The sequence below is a fragment of the Tursiops truncatus genome, chromosome 1, assembly GCF_011762595.2.
Source record: "Tursiops truncatus isolate mTurTru1 chromosome 1, mTurTru1.mat.Y, whole genome shotgun sequence".
NCBI lineage: Eukaryota > Metazoa > Chordata > Mammalia > Artiodactyla > Delphinidae > Tursiops > Tursiops truncatus.
In genome coordinates this window covers 14,354,954-14,376,120 of record NC_047034.1, presented here as the reverse complement: position 1 = coordinate 14,376,120, position 21,167 = coordinate 14,354,954, and the positions used below count along the sequence as shown (strand labels likewise).

At 39.4% G+C, this 21,167-nt stretch overlaps 1 protein-coding gene across 1 annotated transcript in view; it reads left to right on the top strand.

Annotated features, from left to right (window-relative positions):
* Positions 1 to 21,167, top strand: part of USH2A (usherin) — a 784,083-nt gene that overhangs the window by 366,718 nt on the left and 396,198 nt on the right. The window contains exons 32-33 of the mRNA XM_019920609.2: positions 19,142 to 19,301; positions 20,863 to 21,034. Coding sequence (XP_019776168.2) covers positions 19,142 to 19,301; positions 20,863 to 21,034 — 332 coding nt within the window. The remainder of the gene's footprint in view (positions 1 to 19,141; positions 19,302 to 20,862; positions 21,035 to 21,167) is intronic.

Genomic DNA, 21,167 nt, shown 5'->3' with positions numbered 1-21,167 from the left:
AACTAATCATCACAGATGTACAACTTTTAAGAAATCATCAGTAAAATATCAATTAATTTAGGGAAAAAGTTAGACGCTGTCATAATGTGAGCACTTGCAACATAAGTGTTTTTCTGAAGGAATGTCAAAAGACTGTTCTTTGATAATTACTGTTTTAAAAGAGAAAAACCTGTCATTGTATGGAAGTGATTCAAGGATAGACAGTTCAGTAAAATGGGCCAAAGGACATTTAGACAGTTCTTACAGACAGTTCTTATAATGGGCCAAACTACTTCTAGCTGTGAAGACTAGACTTCATTGAAGACTTCATCAGCTTCTAAAAATGCAGTGGTTGCTTTTGATGCATTGTATTTTCACAAGTTGATGTTGAAACATAATTTTAATAAGGTATTTGCACCCTAACATTACAATTTACGTTCTGGGAATCCATTGTGCTCATGTTACCCATTCTCTTCTTATATGCAGGACAATTTGCTTAGTATTTCTTTCCAAATGAAATTGCAAGAGCATTTTATGATGAATTAAACAGGTGATCATCTCCAAGCCTCTGTAACTATTACAGCAAATATCCAAGAAGGAAAAACTTTTATCACAATTTTCTGAACGTCAGTTTTCTTAGAAAAATAGACATTCAGTAGAGAGTTTAACCTCTGAGAGCATTGAACACAAACTTCTCTTTTTACAGATGAAGAAACCAAGAGCCAGTGAGGGCAAGTGTTTTGCCCAAGTTCATGCAGACTAATGGCAGTTCTTAGTTCTTTAAGAACTAGATAAAGGTTTCCTAACCCCCAGTTCCATTATATTTGGGTCCATTGCATCATCACTGCAAAGTTACCAACCTGGAATCCAACGGTCTTTCCAATCCGGCCCCAACCTGTCTTTCTAGCATTATTTCCTTTACTTCTTTCGTGTGTCCTGCACCTGAGCTAAACTGAACTTTGTTGACCTAAGCTAAACATTTCTCACCAAGCTTGTGCTGAGTTATTCTACAACAACCCCTTTTGCCAACTCTTCCCATCCAGGATGTCTTCTCCCTCTGTCCCCACTGCTTGAAAACCAACTTAAATGCTATCTCCTTTTTGATAAATAGATGGATATAGATAGATTTATCTCAAAATTTCACAGATCTCATTAATCTGAATATACAAATAAGTCTCATTAGTTCTAATACTCATATTTCTCTTGTTCATTGCCCTCACCTCAAATAGATGATCTCTGCTTCCCAAAAACTAATCCACACACATTACTAAAGAATATGAGAGTAGCAAATTTCCACCTAAATCTGGGGGGAAATTCCCCAGTGTTGCAAGAAATATTTAGATGTTATATGTCTAAACTTTTTCAAATAATATTCCTGGAATCTTATCTCAAGTCTCTCTCTTTGGTTTGTGAGTTAAAAGCATTTATGAAAATTGAAAGCCAGATACTGACTTCCTAATTCTGTCTCTCACTCTCCAGAGTCAAAGTAGAGGAGTGGGTGGGATGTTAGTGTGGAGCAGGGAGGTGATTCTGCTCTAGGTTCTATTTTTATAAAAGTAACCAAGGGGCTTCCCTGGTGGCGCAGTGGTTGAGAGTCCGCCTGCCGATGCAGGGGACGCGGGTTCGTGTCCCGGTCCGGGAGGATCCCACATGCCGCGGAGCAGCTGGGCCCGTGAGCCATGGCCGCTGAGACTGTGTGTCCGGAGCCTGTGCTCCGCAACGGGAGAGGCCACACAGTGAGAGGCCCGCGTACCGCAAAAAAAAAAAAAAAAAGAAGAAAAAGAAAAAGAAAAACAACGTTGGGCTAAATATACTGTAATCTGTTACAAATTGAGTAGTAGAGAGACTCAGATCTGTCAACCTAAGGAGTTTTGCATGGAAGCCTTTTGTTCTAACCAGCTAGAGAGAAAGAGGAAAATGAGGATGCATCATCCCTCATTATCATAGACAAACTAGTGCCTGACAACTCCCAGCAGGCTGGGCTCCTCCACCACATGCCACCTGCTGCTATCCTGATGGCATGTGGTGGGAGAGCCCAGGTCTTCCTCTGTTCTTTTCCAGTTGTCTTATTGCGATGAAGTTTTCACTCTTCAACCATCAGGAATGTCCAAAGTATTAGGAGTCATAAGGGGATGCAGCCTTGTTCTCCAATAGAGTGTAATCCCACCCCACCCACACCCCCCACACCCCCGCCACTGTGAATACCTATGACTGAGATAAAGATGCTCACAACAGAGATTTGTTAAAAGGGCAAATAGAGTGTAAACAAAGCACCTGCTGAGAATCAGGAGATGTTCCATGAATAATATAATCTTTGAATAGGGTTTTGATGAAAGGGAGGGATGTGCATTTCTCTGATGAAGTGGGAAATATTGGAAGCACATACAGAAAACGTGTAGAGCTTAATAATGTAGTTTGGGTGTGGTCTTATGTCTGAGTCATTACCAGGGCGAAATGATTCCAGCTCTGCGAATTAGTTTGAAAGCACAGCACCGGATGTTGATCGTGGTTAATTGCTCACCCGGCCAAAGAGAAGCATGTTTCAAGTTAAGGTTTCTATGAGGAGCAGAAGAGCAATGATGTTCAGGCTAAAGAAAGCCTCTGCTTTTTATTAATTAGAAGGTCAGAATCTGATTTTTCTGGAATCAAAAGAAGCAGGAGTGGAGCAGGGTCTATACGCTGGCAGAGATGCACGCACCCTGATACACCACGTGCGCTCTGGCATAGCTCACTGCTTTGCAGGCATCTGTGGAAAACACAGCACCTTTTAGGTCTTGCTGCCTAAGATGTGTTCTCACTGAACGATGCCCTAGCGCTGGTTTTCAAGTTGGAATACCAAATGACAGAAGGAGAGGTGGTCAGTAACTACCTAGATAGTTCCCACATTTTTCAACATCCAGGTGATGATCTGTGGGCAGGATGCACAGAAAGAAGAGAGAAAAATCAGGGAAAAGTTGTATTTTTCCTCTGTGAAATAATACTAGGAAGTTCTCAGCAAAAGAACCAGAGAACACGCATCAGATGATAAAGAAGCAAAAACTGCTTTTTAATTTTCTGATGGGAGAAACCAAGGAGAAGATGGAAATTCCTCACTTTACACCAGGAGTTAAAATCATTGCCTATTTATTGGTTCATTGTGTAAATTGAGATCAATGAAATTCTCCGAACAACAGCATGAAATCAATGGTAAAACAGCATATAATTCATGGCCAGTCTTGTAAATTATAGTTTGCTTGACAGTAATCGCCGAGGTTTCCATGCACCAGGATGCATTTCCTTGTAACACGTCTCAGAATAATGCCTGTGGATCCATTTCTAATGCATAGTAGAGTGATCTGTTTTTCCCTGTCCACAACTCCCTGTGTTTGATCTTATGCAAATGATGCAGTCAAGCAAATGGGAAACAAGATGTTGTTGCTCAGGGGCTCTGACAAACAGTGGCCTTATGTTTTTAGGGTTCCCCCACCCTCCATTTACTGACTCAGATTTGTGTACATACCTGCAATTGTTTGAATCCATTGATCCATTACGTTGCCCTTGAAGGACCTACTCACATCTCTACAGACATGTTACCAAATCAGCTGCAGTCACCAAATCACCTGCAGGGAGGAGAGAATTATCATTATATTCCTCTTTGCTTTAAATTTAAAATTGGTGGTTTTGTCTGTGGCTTCACTCCCAAAGAATGCCTTAGTCTGCTTCCCCTGGAACTGTTTCACTTTTTTAGTTGATTCTTTCTTTAAAAATCCCCCATTCTATTTGTTCCTTTTTCACACAGCTACTCTTTTCCCCCACCTGATGCTGTCTCCTTTTTTCTTTCTCTAATTTCTTTTTCCCTCATCCTCACCATCTCCTCCCATTTCACCACGGATTTCCCAACCAGGTCACCTGGGCAGCTTCTTCTACCATGTATCATGGTAGGTTCTAGCTCCTTCATTTTTGTCATCCCTCATCCTACAGATTACACTAGTGACACTTCCTCTTCTTATGGAAATACATTGAGAATAATCTACTTTGGGGTGGAGACAGGACAAGCATAAAAATGACTGGAAAGTCAAAAAGCTGTTTAATCAGACTGGCTCTCTTTGTACTATCGAGTTGATGTTTTAACGTTTCAGAATCAAAATAAAAGCCTCAGTTCCTATTGTAGCAAAGACATAGCAATCATATTTCCCAAAGCAGATATATGACCTAACAAATTATTTTGTGTGTGAGAATTAATATATCTTAGAAAAATGGAGAACATGTTAATTCTGCCTAGGTTTGAAAATCTTAGCTGTATGGTCGTCATAGGCATAAATGAAGTACCAGTTGAGCGTGGAAGCTTTATAAATCTCAGTTGATAAGACACCTACCTATATAGCTCTATTTCTGTGAATATCTACATATTTATTTCTATAGCTCGACTTAATATCTGACTTACTCCCATACAGTTAGTAGCAAATGAACCACAGTCACTCGCAGGGGGTCCCCTCCCCTCCCGTTATGGTGTGAAACCTTCCAGGGTCTTCCATAGTTTCTTGGCATTTAGAGTGTGACCATACATGGTGCATTCCTCCTCTATGCAAAGGGATCACTGTTGATATTACCCACTCGGGTCCAGTACATATCTTCAGTGCTTCTGTGTCACACCTGGGAAGTTGAAGTCTGCAGTGTTTTCTTGGCACCGCCTGCCTGCAGACACCAAGCTCTTTACTTTGGTGGGGTCTCTCTCCACCCTGGAACTCTATCTTGGAAACAGGGATCAGAGCCCCTCTTCCCAAGAGCCTGCACATTTACTTCTCCTTCCTTCTATCTTGATTCCATCAATATGGGGAACCCGAGGTGGAGAAGAGGAGGGTCTATGCACTTCTTGTTTCTCCCAAACATTATATCTGAACCTCGAACCCTCTCTGTTCCTCTCTGTCCGGGAGGGTTCTCTTTCTGCTTCCTGAGCAGACACATTCTGTTTTATAAAGGAGTTCCTATTGTGTAGATAAATTCTGAAGGTTTTTTTTTTTTTTTTTTGCGGTACGCGGGCCTCTCACTGTTGTGGTCTCTCCCGTTGCGGAGCACAGGCTCCGGACGCGCAGGCTCAGCGGCCATGGCTCACGGGCCCAGCCGCTCCGCGGCATGTGCGATCTTCCCGGACCGGGGCACGAACCCGTGTCCCCTGCATCGGCAGGCGGACTCTCAACCACTGCGCCACCAGGGAAGCCCCTGAAGGTATAATTTGATTGAGGAAAATTTAAATGAGGGTCAGGGGTAGAGAAGAGCAGAAGAAAAAAAGACACAGGTTAGGATGGCAACCATATTGATCTCGGCTCCTGTGGTACAGATACCAAGCATGACAGAGGCTCAGAGGAGGAAGTTATCCCTGAGGGCTCCAATTTTAGACCCCACTGGTTCCTCCAGAGAATTTGCCAAACCATGAAAGGAGAAAAATAAAAGGTCAATGCGATGAAGGGAGAAACAAGGCAACAAGACAGCTACTGCTGAGGAGTGACAAGGATCTATTTCAAATTGGAAAACCTAGAATTATAGTAGCTTCTTTCAGCAGTGCCTCTCAGTCACATCTCAGAGACATGAGAAGTGTTAGAGAAATAAGATGATGAGATTTATCCAGAGCTAGGAATTGGGAAAGCAGATACAGAAGAGGACTGGGGAGGTGGAAACCTCTAGGGACCCAAGAGAGTGGCTTTCAAATGGGTGATCAAATGTCATAGCAAGGAAAATGCAAATATTCGAATACTCTGGAAATAAGAAGATACTAAGAGGCTGTACATGATGTGGTGGCAAAGGAGTGATTGTGGGGATATGACCAGAGGAAGAGGCGGGAATTTAACAATCTGTGGTCAGAGAGGGCATATTTTAGGTTAAGAATCTTGGAGATAGTTCCAAAGATGATCAAGTAGTGGGTATAACTATGCTGCCTGTTGAATAAATGAAGCAGAAGTGAAGGGCATTACATTTGAGGAAGTTAAGTGGAGCCAGGTCCAGAGATGAGTCATCCTTGAGGATGTTGGAGCTGCCAAAAAAGGGATTATGATTGAAAAGAAAACTGAGCCAATGCTGAAGTCATTGAGGAAAGGAGAAGTATGATGACACAGGAAGTGTAATAGAGCATATGTCAACTAGGTCTTGGGCATACATCTTCTTAAATAATGAATTGATATTGGTAAACTATGGCTGTCTTTTCTCCATCTAATATATACATGTATATCACAGAATTTGAAAAATATATGTAACCAAAAAACTTAACTGATCTGCATGCCCTCACTTTGAGAAAACCACTGTTAATATATTAAAAAAAATTTTTCTCCATAATAGATTGTAGTTTTTTTAAATTTTTATTTTATATTGGAGTATAGTTGATTAACAATGCTGTGTTAGTTTCAGGTGTACAGCAAAGCAATTCAGTTATACCTATACATGTATCTATTCTTTTTCCATTTAGTTTATTACAGAGTATTGAGCAGAGATCCCTGTGCTATACAGTTGGTCCCTGTTGGTTATCTATTTTAAATACAGCAGTGTGTACATGTCAGTTCCAAACTACTCCTCCACCCTTCCCCCGGTAACCATAAGTTCATTCTCAAAGTCTGTGAGTCTGTTTCTGTTTTGTAAATAAGTTCATTTGTATCATTTTTTTTAGATTCAGCATATAAGCAATATCAAAGGATATTTGTCCTTGACTGACCTACTTCACTTAGTATGATAATCTCTAGGTCCATCCATGTTGCTGCAAATGGCATTATTTCATTCTTTTTAATGGCTGAGTAATATTCCATTGCATATATTACCACATCTTCTTTAATATTTTGGTGTATCTCTATCTTCTGGGTTTTTTAATGAAGTATTCATGTTTGAGAATTATGTTTTGGCATTCAAACAAGTACAACTTTGCCTTTTTCTTGTCTTTTAATAGTGAATCATCTCCATCTTACATTTACATTGGTCTGACAAATTGTATTCAATAGATTCTTGGAAACTTTTAGATATTACTCTATTTCTGAGAAAATTTGGCAATCTGGGTAAGGGGCATAGATCGAGGTCTCCCTCTGGTCTTGCCCAATTCATTTATTCAACAAGTAAAACTGTGCTAATTAGCTCTCATCTATCCTGAAGACATCTTGGTGAACATGATAGAAAATATCTTTCTGTACTCAAGGAGTTTACCTTGAGTAAATGACAAGGCAATTTCTGACATGTCTTGGTAATAGTTATAGGTAACTAAACAAGGTGATATGACAGAGAGTACCTGGGGATGGATTGTGGTGGCCATGCTGTTAGATTATCAAGAAAGACCACTCAGAGAAGGATGAACCTGAAGGATGAGATAAATTCAGCCAAGTACAAAGAAGGAGAAAACAGACTTTAGTTACAAGAAACAGCACCTGCAAAGGCCTGGAGGTGCAAGATTGCAGTGTTGGAGGAACACAAAGGGACAGAAATGTCCAGTGTATGGGAGGCATGAGAAGTAGGCATTTGTCAAATGAAGTAGGAGCTCATTGACCACAAGTATGTTTCATTCTAAGAGCAATAGGTGGCCACTGCAGGGTGTTACTCTGGGGAATCAAAAGATCACTCTGGACTGATGACCTTGCTTCCTTCTTCACTGAGAAAACGGAAGCAGTTATAAGATAAATCCACACCCACTCCCACCACCATCTTCCTACCTACCAGCATTTGTACCCACATAATCTGCCTTCCCTCCTGTTACCATAAGTTATCTGTCCCTGCTCCTTCTAAGTACAAATTCTCCACTTTCATACTTGGTTCCAGTCTTTCACATGGTCAAGGAAAAAGCTCCAGCAACCCTCTCCTCTTACATCCGTTACCAATTCTGCACTCTGTGTCGGGTCATTCCCATCAGCAAACATAATTTTTATCTCATTTAATTATTTTAAAAAATCCCCTCTGGGCTCTACTCACCTTCCATCTATTGTTTCACTTCTCTGCTTTCCTCTACAAAAAAACTTCTTGAAAAAGTTGCTTATATTCACTGTGTCTAATTATTCTTCTCTCATTCCCTCACAAAGCCACTGGAGTCAGGCTTCGACATCCATAACTTCACTGAAACTTCTGTCGCAGAAATACCAGTGACTGCCATATTGCTAAACTCGGTAGTCAAATTTTAGTCCTCCTCTTATTAGACCTATCACCCATAAAACATTTGGTTCACTTGAATTCTAGGACATCATATCTTCATAGCTTACTGATTGCTTTTTCTCTGTCTCCTTGGTTGATTTCTGCTTTTTTCCCCTAACAGCTTAAGGTTGATATCTTAGGATTTGGGTCCTCATACCTTTTTTTTTTCTGTCTGTACTCACTCTGTTTGTGTTCTCATCCATTCTAAATGCCATCTATAAGATGATGACTTCCCAAATTACATCTCAAGCCATGACTTCTTCTTGAAATTCCAAACTTGTATTCAAATTGCCTAATTGACCTCTTCACTTGGTTGTCTAATCAACTTCTCAAACTTGCCATGTCTAAAACATGAATTATTTTAAACTGAAGTATAGTTGATTTACAGCGTTGTGTAAGTTTCAGGTGTACAGCACAGTGATTCAGTTAAATATATATATATATATATATGTACCTATATATTTATTTATTCAGATTCTTTTCCCTTGTAGGTTATTATAAAATATTAAGTATAGTTCCTTGTGCTATACAGTAGGTCCTTGTCGGTTGTCTGTTACATCTATAGTAGTGTGTATATGTTAATCCCAAACTCCTAATTTATCCCTCCCCACCTTTCCCATTTGGTAACAATAAGCTTGGTGTCTGCAAGTTTATTTCTGTTTTGTAAATAAGTTCATTTGTATCATTTTTTTATATTCCTCATATAAGCAATATCATATGACATTTATCTTTGCCTGTCTTACTTCACTTAGTATGATAATCTCTAGGTCTATCCATGTTGCTGCAAACGGCATTATTTCATTCTTTTTTATGGCTGAGTAATATTCCACTATATATATGTGTGTGTGTGTGTGTGTATATATATATATATATATGAATGTATATATATACACACACACACACATATACATACACATATCACATCTTATTTATCCATTCATCTGTCAATGGAGATTTAGGTTGCTTCCATGTCTTGGCTATTGAAAATAATGCTGCAATGAACATTGGGGTGCATGTATCTTTTCGAATTAGAGTTTTCTCCTGATGTATGCCCAGGAGTGGGATTGCAGGATCATATGGTAGTTCTATTTTTAGTTTTTTCAGGAACCTCCATACTGTTCTCCATAGTGGTTGCACCAATTTATATTCCCACCAACAGTGTGGGAGGGGTTCGTTTTCTCCACACCCTCTCCAGCATTTATTATTTGTAGACTCTTTGACAATGGCCATTCTGACCGGTGTGAGATGACACCTCATTGTAGTTTCGATTTGCATTTCTCTAATAATTAGCAACGTTGAGCATTTTTTTCATGTGTCTCTTGGCCATCTGTATGTCTTCTTTGGAGAAATGTCTATTTAGATCTTCTGCCCATTTTTTGATTGGGTTGTTTGTTTGTTTGATACTGAGCTGTATGAGCTGTTTGTATATTTTGGAAATTATTTCCTTGTCAATTGCATCATTTGCAAATATTTTCTCCCATTCTGTAGGTTGTCTTTTCACTTTGTTTATGGTGTCCTTTGCTGTGTAAAAGCATTTAGGTTTAATTAGGTCTCATTTGTTTATTTTTGTTTTTATTTTCAATACTCTAGGAGAAAGTTCCAAAAAGATATTGCTGCAATTTCTGTCAAAGACTGTACTGCCTATGCTTTCCTTTAGGTGTTTTATAGTATTTGGTCTTACATTTAGATAGTTTGTCCATTTTGAGTTTATTTTTGTATATGGTGTTAGAGTATGTTCTAATTTCATTCTTTTACATGTAGCTGTCCAGTTTTTCCAGCACCACTTATTGAAGAGACTGTCTTTTCTCCATTGTATATTCTTGCCTCCTTTGTCATAGATTAATTGACCATAGGTGTGTAGGTTTGTTTCTGGGCTTTCTGTCCTGTTCCATTGAGCTATGTGTCTCTTTTTATGCCAGTACCATACTGTTTTGATTACTGTGGCTTTGTAGTATAGTCTGAAGTCAGTAACCCTGATTCCTTCAGCTCCATAAAACATGACTTTTTAATCTTCCCCTTCAAAACCTGTTTTGTATTTGATCTTCAACCCAATAAATGGTTACTTTGTCCTTGTCTTTGCTCAAGCCACAAGACTTGGAGTCAACTTTGGCTCTTCTTTCTTGCCCTCTACCTACAATGCACTGAGGAATCTTAATACCTTTGCCTTTAAAACATATCCAGAGATCCTCTTGAAGTGATGTTAGCAAAATGGTGGCACAGGGCTTTCTTGCCTTTCCCCCTGCAAGAAATATCACAACTATCCACACACAGAAATACCTTCATAAGAGCCAAGGATTCCCGGTTAGGGGTTATAGCACATGGGTGAAGCACAGAAATAAGAAAGATGCATTGGGGAGGGCAAGAAAGATAGATTCACATTATCCCCATCCCTCCTCCCCCAAGCCCAAGCAGCCCAGCATGGAGAGAGACACTCTCCCCATGGGAGAAGGAGAGTAAAGTGAGCATCTGACTTCACCACAGATCCTAGATCTGGTCTGTCCCAGCACCAGGCTGACTCCTAAGGCCCCAGGTAGCTCCATGTGTACTCCCATGAATCCAGGCCCCTGATTTACCCTGCACCTTCTGGCTCCAGTAGCCCCAAGCAGGTTTTGTAGCATTAGGCAATTTCTACAACACCAGGTTCCTAGTAGGCCCCTGCAAACCCAAGGCCCCAGCTCAACCCTGCACCAGGCTCCAGTGGCCCCAGGTGACTCCTCCAGTTCCAGATGTCTTCCCTAGCTCCAGGCTCTCAGCAGTCCAACAGGAAACCAGGCCACTGGTCCACCCATATGCTAGCCAGCTCCAGTGGTCCCAAGCAGATCCCGTTTACCAGGCCCAGCCTTTACAGCCCCAGTTTTAAGTCCAGCTCCAGCACACATACCCAGGCCCTTGGCCTGACCATGTGCAAAACCAGCTCCCAACAACTACGAGCCAGCTCCTGAGGCCCCAGGTCACAGGCCGATTCATGTAGTTCCAGGTCCAGGCTTGCCCTAGCTCCAAGCCAGACCTCATGCCATCAGGCTCCAGGTCTGCTCTCACAGTACCAGGCTCGTGGAATATCCAAATATTGGATCAGCTGCTACAGACCCAGATTATGGGCCCACCCAGTAGTTCATGGCACCTGGTTGGCCCCCTGGAACCAGGATCCATGTCAGCTCACATAGATACAGGTCCCAGGGCCATCACCACAGACTCAAGTGCCAGGCCTGCCCCAGTGGATCCAGGCATTAGGCTGGTCCTAGGTAATCAAGAGATGCCTACTTCCTTCAATGAGCAGACACCGTGATCCATAAGGATCATGAATAATCAAGGAAATATGACACCACCAAAGAAAACTAATAAAACTCTAATGACTAACCCTAAATAAATGGAGATCTATGAACTGTCTGACAAAGAGTTCAGGATAATCCTCTTAAGGAAATAGAATGAACTACAAGAAAACAAAGATAGAAAACTAAATGAAATTAGATAAACAGAATAGGAAGCTCAGCAAAGAAATAGAAATCATTAAAACAACAACAACAAATGAACAGAATTCCTAAAGTTGAAGAATGTAATGACTCAACTGAAAAAGTCAATAGAGAGATTCAAGAGCAGACTCAACCAAGCAGAAGAATTCGTGAACTAGAAGACAGGTCATTTGAAATCATCTAGTCAGAGGAGCAAAACAGGAATGAAAGAGAGTGAAGAAAGCTCACATGAATTATGGGATACCATTAAAAGAATCAATTTACACATCACTGGAGTCCTAGAAAGAGAAGAGAGGGAGAAAGAGGCAGAGAGCTTATTAAAAGAAATGATAGCTGAGAACTTCCCAAATCTGGGGAGAGATTAGAACATAGAAGTTTATGAAGGTAATAAGTCACCCCAAGTATTCAATCCAAAATGATCTTCTCTGAGACATTATAAATAAAACTGTCTAAAATCAAAGACAAAGAATTTTAAAAGCAAAAAGAGGAAAAATTTCTCACAAATAAAGGAACTTCCATAGGTCTATCAGTGGATTTCTAAGCAGTAACCTTATAGGTAAAGAGAGAGTTGGATGATATAATCAAAGTGTTGAAAGAAAAATAAAATGCTGACCAAGAATATTTTTGCCAGCACAGTTGTCTTTCTGGAATGAAGGGCACAAAAACTTTCACAAACAAACAAAAACTGGAGTTGATCATCACTAGACCTGCCTTATAAGAAATGATGAAAGGAGTTCAAGTTGAAATGGAAAACTGCTAACTAGTAACATGAAAATATATGAAAATATAAAACATACTGGCATAGGTGAGTATATAGTCAAATTGAGAATACCCTAATACTGTGATATGGTGGTGCATTAATCATTTAACCCTAATATAAAGGTTTAAATATCAAAAGTTTAAAAAATAACTATAGCTACAATAATTTCTTAATGGATACACAATATAAAAAGAAGTAGGGCTTCCCTGGTGGCGCAGTGGTTGAGAGTCTGCCTGCCGGTGCAGGGGACACGGGTTCGTGCCCCGGTCCGGGAAGATCCCACATGCCACGGAGCGGCTGGGCCCGTGAGCCATGGCCACTGAGCCTGTGCGTCCAGAGCCCCGCAACAGGAGAGGCCACAACAGTGACGGGCCCGCATACCGCAAAAAAAAAAAAAAAAAAGAGGTAAATTGAGACATCAGAAACAAAATATGGGTGGGTAATAAAAGGGTAGAGTTTTTGTATGTGATTGAAGTTAACTTGTTATTAACTTAAAAGAGACTGTCGTGAGATGTCTTATGTAAGCCTCATGGTAACTACAAAGCAAAAATACACAAGTAGATACACAATAGTTAAGGAGAAGAGAATCAAAGAATACCACTGTAGAAAATCATTATCTCCCAAAGAAAGGCAGCAAAAGGGGAAGAAAGGAATAAGGGAACTATAAAACAGCCAGAAAACAGTTAATAAGATAGTATTAGTAGGTCTTTACCTATCAATAATTAACTAAATGGAATAGAGTGGCTGAATGGATTAAAAAACAAGATCCTACTATATGCTGCCTACAAGGGATTCACTTCAACTTTAAGGATACACATCAATACACATAGAGTGAAAGTGAAGGGATGGGAAAAGGTATTCCGTGCAAATGGAAATCTAAAGACAGCAGGAATAGCTATCAGAGAATATCAGACAATACCAGACAAATAATATCAATATCAGACATGGATTTTAAGTCAAAAACAGTAACAAGAGACAGGGTCATTATACAATGACAAAGGGTCAATCCATCAACAGAATATAACAATTATGAATAAATATGCACCCAACATAAGAGCACATAAATATATTAAGCAAATACTAACAGATCTGAAGGGAGAAATAGACAATAGTACAATAATAGTAAAGGACTGCAATAATCCACTTTCAACAATGGATACACCAGCTAGACAGAAAATCAAAAGAAAAATATTGGACATGCACTTCACTTTAAACCAAATAAGCCAAATAGACATATCCAGAACATTCCTCCCAACGGCAGCAGAATATACATTCTTATCGAGTGCACATTCTCCTGGATAGAGCATATGTTAAGTCACAAAACAAGCCTTAGAAGATGTAAGAAGACTGAAATCATACCAAATGTCCTTCCTCTCCAAAATGGTATGAATCTAGAAATCAATAACAGGAGAAAAACTGAAAACTTCACAAGTGTGTGGAAATTAAACAATACACTCCTGAACAACCAGTGAGTCAAAGAAGAAATCAAAAGGGAAATCAAATAAAATCTCAAAACTGATGAAAATGAAAATACATCTACCAAATTTATGGGATGCAGCAAAAGCAGTTCTAAAAAGGAAGTTTATAGTGACAAATGCCTACATTAAGAAAAAAGAACTATCATAAATAAACAACCTCCCTTGACACCTTAAACAACTAGAAAAACAAGGACAAACTAAGCCCAAAGTTAGCAGAGGGAAGGAAAGATAAAAGATTAGAGCATAAATAAATAAATAAAAGAGATTAAAAAACAGTAGAAAAGATCAACAAAACCTAGAGCTGCTTTTATGAAAAGAGAAACAAAATTGACACACTTTTAGCTAGACTAACTAATTAAAAAAAGAAGAAATATCAGAAATGAAAGAGGAGATATTACAAGTAATACCAAAGAAATGTAAAGGATCATAAGAGACTACTATAAACAATTATACACCAACAAATTGGACATCTTAGAAGAAATAGATGAAACATATAACTTAGAAACATATAATTTACCAAGACTGAATCATGAAGAAACAGAAGATTTGAACAGACCAATTACTAGTAAGAAGATTGAAACAGTAATCAAAAACCTTGCAATAAAGAGAAGCTCAGGGCCAGATGATTTTCCTGGTGAATTGTACATTTAGAGAAGAATTAACACCAGTCTTTCTCAAACTCTTCCAAAAATTGAAGAGATGGGAACACTCCCAAGCTCATTTTACGAGAGCAGCATTACCTTGATACCAAAGCCAAATAAGGGCACTACAGGAAAAGAAAAGTATAGGCCAATACTCCTGATGTATAGATGCAAAATTTTTTAACGAAAGAGTAGAAAACCAAATTCAGCAGCACATTAAAAGAATCATACACCATGATCATGTGGGATTGATCCCTGGGATTCAAAGACAGTTCAAAATATATGCAAATCAATAAATGTTGTACACCACATTAATAAAATAAAAAATAAAAATCATATGATCATCTCAATAGATGCAAAAAAAATTTGGCAAAATTCAACAAGACAAAAACTGTCAACAAATTGGGTATAGAAGATATATTCCTCAACATAATAAAGGCTGTATATGACAAATTCAAGACTAACATCATACTCCATGGTGAAAAGTGAAAGCATTTCCTCTAAGATCAGAACAAGACAAAGATGCACACTGTCACCACTTTTATTCAACATAGTACTGGAAGTCTTAGCCAAAGAAATCAAGCAAGAAAAATAAATAAAAGGCATCTTAGAAAGCAAGAAGTAAAATTGTCTATGTTTGCAGATGACATGCTACTATATGTAGAAAATCCTGAAGATGCCACCAAAAAACTTAGAACTAGTAAACGAATTCAATAAAGTTGCATGATACAAAATCAGTATATAAAATGCAGTTGCGTTTTTGTACACTAAGAATGTATATGTTCTTTGCTCACTGTAATCTATACCCAGCACCCAGAGTGATATTCACGAAATCTATATCTGACTGCTCTGTTCAAAATCTTCTCGTGGCTTCCTAAGAAGGTTATCTCAGATTAAAACCCAAAATCCATACAAAGACTTATAAGGCTCATGTGATCAGGTCCCTTATTAATTGTCTGATGTCATCTCTTCTTTCTGCCTCTGCTCCAGCCTCACTGGCCTCCTTGCCATGACCATTCTGGGGTTGTTCCTCCTTTCAAGTCTTTGCTATCCTTGTTTCCTCTCCTGGAATGGTCCTTTGCTTAAAATCCCCACAACTTTTACCCTCACTCCTTCCAAGTCTTTGCCAAAAATATCATCTTGCTGCTGTGGCCTCCGCTGTTTCTTGCCTTTCTTTTTCTTTCAGTTTTATTGACATATACTTGATATACAGTACTTCATGAGTTTAAGGTATACAGCATAATGGCCTGACTTACAGGTATTGCAAAATGATTATGACAATAAATTAGTTAACACCGCTGACTCTCGCCTTTAAAATTACTGAGCACTCCTGATTCTTCTCTCTCTGTTCTTTGTTTTCTGTGGCACTTTTCATATTTTATAGCAGGAACAGCCTTAAACCCTGGTCAACATTCAATTTAAAGCCATTTTTTTAATTGGCGTATAATGGTTTTACAATGTTGTGTTGGTTTCTGCTGTACGTTGAAGTGAATCAGCTATGTGTATACATATATCCCCTCCCTCTCGGACCTCCCTCCCACCCCACCCCTATCCCACCCATCCCCTATCCCACCCATGTAGGTTGTCACAGAGCACCGAGCTGAGCTTCCTGTGCCTTATAGTGGTTCCCACTACCTATCTATTTTACACATGGTGGTGTATATATGTCAGTCCTAATCTCCAATTCATTCCACCCTCCCCTTCCCCCCCACATCCACATGTCTGTTCTCTACGTCTGCATCTCTATTCCTGCCCTGGAAGTAGGTTCATCTGTACCATTTTTCTAGATTCCACACATATGCATTAATATAGGATATTTGTTTTTCTCTTTCTGGCTTACTTCACTCTGTATCTCCGAAAATGCAACAACTTGCTCACCCATAAGTAGTCTGGGGTAAACCCTAACTATGAATGGAGGACTTGACAAGATTTGGTATTTTCTACTTCAATCCTGGGTCACCAGTCCTACTGGCGCTGTCTAGCAACATGGCCCTTCTAAGCATGCTCACTTCCTCATCCTGGTCTCCCCCAGTCCTGACTGTCATATACATGGATGCTTCCCAATCTATGGAGGAGCTTATTTTTTCAGAGTAGAATCCCGGCACAGACAGTAATCCTGGAACTAATACAGGAAGATACTCCCACTCTGGGTGAGTTTAGGAGTAGATATTCTGCGTGAGTTTAGGAGTTCCTTGATTAAGGTCACCTTCAAAGCATGGAGGCTGTAGTGTAAAAGAGAATGGGGCATTCTATGATAAGGAGATACTTGGTATGGTGATACTAGGATGATGCTTTCTGACCCCACCAGCTCAAGATAACTAAGGACTCCCAGATACGCAAGTCTGCCCCACATACGGGTAAGGCTCAGGCCACCTTTGAACGCTACGACTTCTTCACCACCTGCAAATTAGGTAGCCAGATCCCTGCCTCCACAAGCTAGAATGCAAGAAAGCAAGAAAACTGCCCACCACAAAGAGTTCACTGGCAAAAGAGCATTGTAGCATCCAGTCAGGTTTGCAGCTGACCAAGACACTGGTGTGGCTAGGAGAGATTCTCATGTAAAATATTCCAAAGTCACTTGGAATCAGCCCCATGGAATACAATTTCTTGCTGGGGCATGTCCTTTCAGAGAAGATTGTTGTATTCTCATATTCAAATACTACAGCTTTTCCCTAGTTGCACTGACTTACCCATCTGGGATTCCCCCTTTCCCCTAGGCTCTGTGTCCTCCTTGGTTTTGCTCCTGAAACTGGCTTTTGAGTCAAATCCCCAGCTTCCCTTTCTCAGGAATGCAAGGAATTCAGACAAGTGGGAGGGACGAGAGGCTACAGTCACCAAGTTCCTGAGAATCAGAAGGAGAAGATGACGAAAACAGGGAAATGACAGATATAACATGTTAGCATATTAACACATTATAGTTTTGGCCAAGATTGGACCTGCTAGTAGGACATGTTTTGTGCCTGAAGTTATCCCACAGTAAATAATAGTTTGCTCTCTTTGTAGCATCTGAGGCGACTGTTCTCATGATTTTTAACTTTATAAGTTTCATAGAATGTTTCTCCAAATGAAAGTACCCAGTTCTGTCTGATTTGCGCACACAGGGTGTAGCTGTTCCTGCCATCTCTCAGAAGTCCCTGGCAAGCCCAAAGTTTTAACACCAACTTCAAAGTGTCCTTATAACTTATCTTCTGACCCCATTGCCTGAGGGTGCCCCCCCCTTAACTTGATACCATCAAGTACTTGTAGGATAAAGTTGTGAAGCAAACAAGGCTTAATCAAAGCATTGCAAGTCTCTTCTTGATAATCACCTTTTGTTCTAGAGTAACTATATTTAGTGTAAAAAATGTTTTTGCCTTTCTTCTGATGGCCTACATGTTTAACCAATTGATTATACTTTGCATGAAAATCAAAGTGTTCTCTTCCCAGTTTACTTTTGCTGTCAGTGCAATGCAGTATCTATTTCCCTGAATTAGGCTGCATTTCATTCATCTTTTAAACATGAAATTGTAATGGTTCAAGGTTAATGATCTTTAAAGAAGATGTGTTGCTTACATTGTAACTACCTTATTTCAAAAGTATTCCAGAAAATAATGATTATTTCTAGTAGTATAAAAATGTGACTGATGTTTAAATCTTGGTAAAGTTGACTGAACTTCGCTTAGATTCATTCAACAAACTAATTATTGTGTAGCTTTATAAAAGAAGTGTTTGGGGTATTTTAGAATTAAATTAGTAAATTACAGATTAGTTTCTTTTAACACAAGGGAATATGGTATCCATTAGAGAGGCAGATAGGTATCATGTACCAGGGAAGTTCAGGGGAGGGAGAGATTATGCTGGCTAGGGTACTAACCCACTCTCTTGATCAACTATACCTAGCTCAACTACATCTAGATCATCTCATTCATTAATTCTTTCTTCATTTATTCAAACATATATTCGAACCTACAATGCGCCAGACATTGTGCTAGATATCGAGGATGCGAAATGAATACAGCACCATTGCTTCCTTTACAGTGTCCAGTCTGATGGATCAGATAGTCACGGAAACAAATCGTTATGACACAGGGTTGTAAGCGCTATGCCAAAGCATGTGCGAAACCCTGGGAGACAAAGGAGAGGATGATAGCTCCACCTTGTGCCAGGGGTCACGGCCCAGTGCGTTTGGGAAATCTTAAGAAAGAAATTGTCATTTGCACTGAGCCTGGACAACTTGAAGGTCAAATAATACGTAGTTGGTCAGGTGGACAGGAGAAGAAAACAATTCAACAAAAGGAATTACAAGAGCAAAGTCACTCTTATAAGCTATCTATTTGCATTTCAAAAGCCAGACCTGTTGTCTTCAAATATGTCTTTAAAATAATTTAAATGTCTCATTTATTTTTGAACAGAGGCCTTGAACTAACTCTAAACTCAGAAAATGATTTACCTGGTCGCAGACAATGAAGAAAACAGTCAAATTTGTTAAAAGAAAAAGTTTGACTGACACTTCTCTATTTACAACTGACCATAGTATGTTTAAAGGATAAAAACAGCCTATATTTTATTGCTATTGATTTGTATGTCTATTGATTCTTATTTTAAACTTTAACAGTTCTAAGAAGTAGGAAAGTAGAGAATAAGTGAGATCTCCTGAATCAAAATTATGATGGTAAATACATTCTTGTTTCCTCCACCCCCTAGATTTAGTGGCCTTTACGCCCCACCAGTTTCTACTCAGTGCTTGCACATATGTGGGATGTACAAACAGTTCCGTGGTCATACTGTACACGGCACAGCTGCCACCAGACCATGTGGATCCCCCAATTCTGACCGTCCTGGATTCTAGAACTATATCCGTACAGTAAGTAGAAATGTTGTCACTGTCACACACTGGTTCATGCAAGAATCCCTGTGAGTTCAATCAAGGGAAGGGTTTGTGACATAAAATTAATTTTATTGTGATTAAATGCATAGAGGTGATTAGTTCAGTGGTTCTGGGAACCTTTGATTATCACTTGCCAACTTAATTTCCATTTTGTCTTTATGCAATCAGGCTGAGCTACACATGTATGCAGATTCTGTGCAAACTTCAATAAGGGAAAAACTGACCACTTACTTACCTTGGGCTTTTTATATGTGAGGCATTATTTGCAATGTTTTGGAATTAGAGAGCACAATTATATTTCTTCTTCTTTTTTTTTTTTTTTTTTTTTTTTGCGGTACGCGGGCCTCTCACTGCTGTGGCCTCTCCTGTTACGGAGCACAGGCTCCGGACGCGCAGGCTCAGCGGCCATGGCTCACAGGCCCAGCCGCTCCACGGCATGTGGGATCTTCCCGGACCGGGGCACGAACCCGTGTCCCCTGCATCGGCAGGCGGACTCTCAACCACTGCACCACCAGGGAAGCCCATATTTCTTCTTCTTGATTACAAACTAAGACTATCTTGTTCCCCAGCATTTGAAGTCGGAAAGAAGCTTTCGCATATTGGCACGTTCAGATTATTTTTGATATTACTGATCCATTTGCTAATATGTGAGGTACAAGGTATATTGCAGTACTGAATTAAAACTCAATAGACCTCTCTTCCCACTAGCTAATACTTGTTTACTTTCATTGCTCTTGGTCTCTGTTTTCTCATCGGTAAAAGAGTTTGAACTGAAGAAATTATGATATTCATTTAAGCTGAAAAACACTGTGATTTATATCCCATTGTTCCAGGTCTATACTCTTCCATTGGCTTTCACAGCGTCCCAAGCTGAGCCCACTTTATTTACCTTAAAAGATTTCCCACTATGATAATTATTTCTCAATTTACCAATTTCTGTCTGTTCCATGACTTGTCCTACTTATTCCCACTGACACTTTGTAACCCTCATCTGGAGTATTTTTCCTTCTGCCTACCAATTCCCATCCATCTATCAAGTATACAGTCGTATGTATCCAGGCAGTGTGTCACCTCATTCAAGAAGTCTTATCTGAGTACTTCAGCCTTTCCAATCTCAGCTTTTCTTCTATAGTTGCATATTACCTCTGTGTTAGATTGCTGCATTTCTCAAGACAATTGTGGCTTGAAAATTATGCAATTATCTCTCCCTCTCATTTCTCAGAAGTTCTCAGTACTTTTCCCAATTTTTGTTCTATGGCTTAAGCTCAAAATCAAGTGCTCACTCATACATTTTTGTATTATTAGCTAATTAAAAATATAAATAACTAGAGAGCAGGTACTATGTCATATTTTTATACCATTCAGAATAGACATTTAATGACTACTTGGGTTTTTTAAGTGAATCACTTTTGAGCTCTCAGTGTGTTTCTTTACAGTGGCATAAATCCAAGTTCATATGTGTCCTTTAAAAATCCCGCACATTTCAGATTGGACTTGAAGGTATGATGATAATAATGCTATATTTTTTCATTCCCAGGTGGAAACAACCAAGAAAAGTAAACGGAATTCTAGAGCGCTATATACTATATATTTCAAATCACACGCATGATTTTACAATTTGGGATGTCATCTATAATAGTACAGAACTTTTTCAGGATCATGTGCTGCAGTACCTTTTTCCTGGTAATAAATACTTCGTCAAGCTGGGAGTAAGTTCACTTTACTTTTATCAGTTTCTCTGTCCCCATCGTTCCCCTTGCTGCTTCCCTTTCTTTTGTCTCATCTTCTCTCCATGCCTCACTTAAAAACAAAACAAAACAAAATTCTCTTGTATTGCTATTT